Source organism: Medicago truncatula, chromosome 7 (genome assembly GCF_003473485.1).
Source record: "Medicago truncatula cultivar Jemalong A17 chromosome 7, MtrunA17r5.0-ANR, whole genome shotgun sequence".
Taxonomy (NCBI): domain Eukaryota; kingdom Viridiplantae; phylum Streptophyta; class Magnoliopsida; order Fabales; family Fabaceae; genus Medicago; species Medicago truncatula.
In genome coordinates this window covers 39752963-39757364 of record NC_053048.1, presented here as the reverse complement: position 1 = coordinate 39757364, position 4402 = coordinate 39752963, and the positions used below count along the sequence as shown (strand labels likewise).

The window sequence follows — 4402 nt, the reverse complement described above, 5'->3', positions numbered from 1 at the left end:
ACAAATGACAAAATAAAGTTTGAATCCCAACTAATATCCACATTTAGTGCCGACAATGCACGAATAAGATTACCTCTAGTAAAAGGAACCTACGGAAAAAAATTGATTCACACTTCAATTTACGTGATTTCAATTCATAGTTTATGCTTCTCTCAAAAAAAATAAAAAATTCATAGTTTATGCTTTATACTGCTCGAATCGGAATGAAACTACAATTGAATAATAGCTCAAAACTGAATCACAATAGGTGATGTTCATGGTTCAATAGGTTGAACTCTCTAAATCGGATAATTTTTAAACTAGATGTCTATTACTAACAAATGTCGGACTAGTTACTAAACTTGCACACGATAAGAATATGAGCTCAAATTCCAATGTCTATGCGAGAATTTCATTGATTGATTTGTAAAATGTAAGTGCATTATTTGAGCTTTGAGATTCTTTGACCTCAATGATATTGAAATCCAATTCACCTAATTTTTCCCCTAATTAACATATATGTAATTAGTATATAACTCACAATCTTATTACAAACTATTGTTTTTCCTTGTTAATAAGCTGGTATATACAAACAAATACAAATTGTTAATTTGTTATAAGCATATATAATACTTTCAATACCATACCATATGTTGGATGTGATGTGATAGAGGGGCTGGACTCAACTAGACTCTCATAATGTGGTAAACCAAAATTTTGAATCCCAATTTAAACAAGCTTCGAAAATGATTACCTCAACTAGATTGGAGAATCGAATTACACCAAAGAAGCATATTGTCTATCGTGGTGTGCTTGAAATTCTCAAAGGAAGCCATAGCCGTGCCATGCTGGGAGGCACTAGCTAGGTAACCTAGCTTTAAATACCAAGTTGAAAAATGGAAAAAAATAATGCACTATTTTCTTGAGAATTAATGCTTCCCACTCTTGATGGGTTGTCACATAGATTAATATATTCGCCAGACATTGGAATATATACAAACAAGAACACATGAATAATAAGTACAATGAAGGGTTCATGAAGATCTGTCATGAAGAAAATTTTGATCTGTGAGTGATGGAATAAAGCAAAAAATAAAAAACAAAATCCAAAGAAATGAATAAAACAAACCCACCAATATAACAAAAGAATATAGAAGATGTACATGATTTTTCAAGTCCTCTCGATAAAATCTATGAATAATAATAATAATAAACTAATTAACACTGAAAAGTCTTGGATATCATCATAAATCTATACACTATATGTATATCCAAGAACTTTCCTATGATTCCTAATAATGTTTATAATATAAATGTAAATAAATCAGTATTTTTTTTTATAATAAAAAACAAACAAAACATATATAATTTGGTATGCAACTACTATATCTATGATGCTTATGATCCCAAGATAAAAAAAGCCATGGATCGCAAACTATATCTTCAATTCCTCTCATCATCTTCTTCAAGATTCTTCAACTTCAATAGTCCCAAAAACTATCCAAATCTGAGAGAGGTGCAACTGATGAAGGACCTTCAAGATCATCATACAATGCCCTATTCCTTTCCATGTCTAGTTTCGATACAGCCGATGAAGTGTCATTGCTGAGACCTGTATCTTGTGATTGGTTTGAAGAGAATTGTTCCACCTTGCACTCATTATTCTTACCTGAGCCATAAACATTTGTTGGCATGGAACTTTGCATCCTATTTTGATACATAAAGTAGTTCAAGTTTGGATTTTGGATTCGGATTTGAGGTTGTGGTAAAGTGTTTCCAATTGGGTTGTTGAGATTGGATTGGTTGGAAATGGAAGTGTAGTTCATCATGGTTGGATTAATCTCATGTTGATCATAGTTGATTCTATGGTAATTATCTTCTGGCTTGATGAGAAATTGATGTTGATTATTGTTGATGGAGAAGCTTGGAAGATAATATCCATCTGATTGTGATTTAGTTGATGAAATTTGTTGATTTGTGGTAATTCCTTTGAAATCATCATTTGTGTAAGAAGGATCCATGAGAGGTGGAAGTGAAGAATAATCAAGAAGATCATCATGACCAATTGAGTTTATCCTTAAAAGACCAGAAGAAATTTGAGGTTTTTTAACATCTGTGTTCTTGTGAAAAACCCTTGACACAACCCATTCATCCTACACAAATAACAAAAAAACAAAACTTTAGTTTCTTGAAAATTGATATAACAAAAACCATATAATCATTAAAAGGAACTATATGAAAGAAACTCTCAAACCAACACACGAAAAAAGTAGTCACTTTCTAAAAAGTGGTAAAGGTGCAAATTATGGATTGATGAGAAAATGATCCATGATTGAATTCTATCTCTATAAATCATCAAAGTCATGATAAATAAAAAAAATGGTAAATCAATTTGCTTTTTATATATAGATTCTCTACGGCTGCTCTACGATGCATCTAACTCTGATGCACCGTAACACAGCCGTCGAGGATCTGAGTTCATTGATCGGTACCTTTTCTTTGTTGGGAAGATTGTGAGTTGCAAATTTGCCTTCCAATCTGAATTCATGCATAACCCAATTAGTCTTCTCTCCTTTTGGAGCTCTTCCTTTATAGAACACAAGAGTCTTCTTCATACCAACAAGGTTTTGGATTCCTTTTCCTTTGTGATAAATCTCTTTGTCTTTTCCTGTAGCTTTCCAGTAACCAGATTCAGTTGCTCTATTTGTTCTCATACCTGTTGGATATTTTCTATCTTTCTGACAAAAAAAGTACCATTCTTTCTCTCCCATCTTTGCTTTCTCTGCATTTAATCATTTCATCACATGGTTAACAAAAACATCAATAATTATTCATGACATCATTTAATAATTATTAGATTTTATCAAACAGTTATAATCAACAAATTTACAAATAAAACAAATCAAAATAATCATAATAATTAAACTTACTTGGTAAGTCCCAAGGTTCACACTTGTTCAAATCAGCTTCACCAATAGCAGTTGCACTGAATTTGCTATTTTTAACCTTTTCAGTGAGATAACAAACAATTATCTCAGCATCTGTTGGATGGAATCTGAAACCTGGAGGAAGATCAAGAGTTTGATCTTCACCTTTGTTAACAACAATTGGTTCTTCCATTTTTTCTACACAGGATTTTCAAGATGAAAATCTTTCACAACAAAACAAAAGAAGAGAGTGATGAAGATGAAGAAATTAAGAACAGAAAGAGATTGATTGATTGATACAGAAGAAGAATAATTAGAGAGTTTTTTTTTTTTTTTTGGTTGAAGAAAGAAAGAAGAGTTCTAAGAAAGTAGAATCAAGAGAAGATGACGAGTTTATATAGAGGCGCGTATACACAATACACGCTGTAAGATCCGTGGTGTGCAAGGCAACTTACAAAGGAAGCCTACAATTTTATTTTTTTTAATAAACAAATATCTCACTTGTAACGACAAATACTAATTATTCGCCGAGGAAAATTATCAAGGATTTGGATTTGCTGCGGTAATAAATAATAATATCACGTTGTAATCAATTTTGATCATTGATTTAAGATCAGACGATTAAAATAACATATTTGTTACGTTAATAATAATCGATCTTGACCTTATATTTCAATTGATGTTCGAGATGAATAGTTGTTGCATATAGTTACTATATGGAATCAATTTTCAATTATCTAAATATTAGGCTTTTGTATTTGTAAAGCTGAATTTGAAAGCGTGATCCGCAATTAAGTTAAAAGAGATTTGAATTACTTTATCCAGAATCACGTGGATTATTATATATTTTCAATTGCTTTTGTATTTGTAAAGTTGAGTTTGAAAGCGTGATCCACAATTAAGTTAAAAGAGATCTGAATTATCTTATCCCAAATCACATAGATTATTATGTATTTTTTTTTTTTTATAATAATAAATTTTTTAATAATTTATATTTGTTTTTGTTTTGATATACGTGTATTCGATTGGTTTATGACGTATGATGTATATGGGTGGTTTCTTGGCTATATCTACCCCTTTGAAAACGAACGTGATGAGAAAAGAAAAGGTAAAAAAGAGGAGCTTTCAAAGCTTTGTGTGGACCCCACTTTCAATAGGCTCCACCCCCTACTTTTTCTTATATTAAAAATATTTTAATGTGTAACAACTTTATCCGCTACTATAGCAGCTTCAACCTAACATTTTCACATTTTTTCATCACCTGTTTCTCTCATGATATTCATTCACCACCATCTCTTAAAAGGGTATCTATTCAAATACTTTGAAAATTGGCAGAAGAAAATGATTAAATTAATGAATTCATATTCATCCTCTAGGTTTTTTCTAGTCCGTATAGTACTAATTAATGCATGTGTGTTATTGAGGTATAGTTGATGTTGCTAATTTTGCTACTATTACTACTATGGAGTCATATAGTTGAATTTGATTTTTGTGTA

General features: G+C 31.0%; 1 protein-coding gene across 1 annotated transcript; it reads right to left on the bottom strand.

Moving 5' to 3' along the window:
- Positions 1-1117: 1117 nt before the first annotated feature.
- On the bottom strand, positions 1118-3263 carry LOC11435763 (NAC domain-containing protein 87). The gene is made up of 3 exons (XM_003624550.4): positions 2910-3263; positions 2472-2761; positions 1118-2132 (listed from the first exon to the last, which is right to left on the bottom strand). The coding sequence occupies exons 1-3, from the start codon at positions 3097-3099 to the stop codon at positions 1461-1463; spliced, it is 1152 nt and encodes a 383-aa protein (XP_003624598.1). The 5' UTR covers positions 3100-3263; the 3' UTR covers positions 1118-1460.
- Positions 3264-4402: the final 1139 nt, after the last annotated feature.

What these genes read in the sequence shown, in the direction of transcription:
- LOC11435763 (XM_003624550.4), bottom strand. Translation starts at nt 3,099, where the DNA reads ATGGAAGAACCAATTGTTGTTAACAAAGGTGAAGATCAAACTCTTGAT. An exon ending in TGAACCTTGGGACTTACCAA is followed by an intron (nt 2,762 to 2,909) that starts GTAAGTTTAATT and finishes GATTAAATGCAG; the next exon opens with AGAAAGCAAAGATGGGAGAG. An exon ending in ATCTTCCCAACAAAGAAAAG is followed by an intron (nt 2,133 to 2,471) that starts GTACCGATCAAT and finishes TTATTTGTGTAG; the next exon opens with GATGAATGGGTTGTGTCAAG.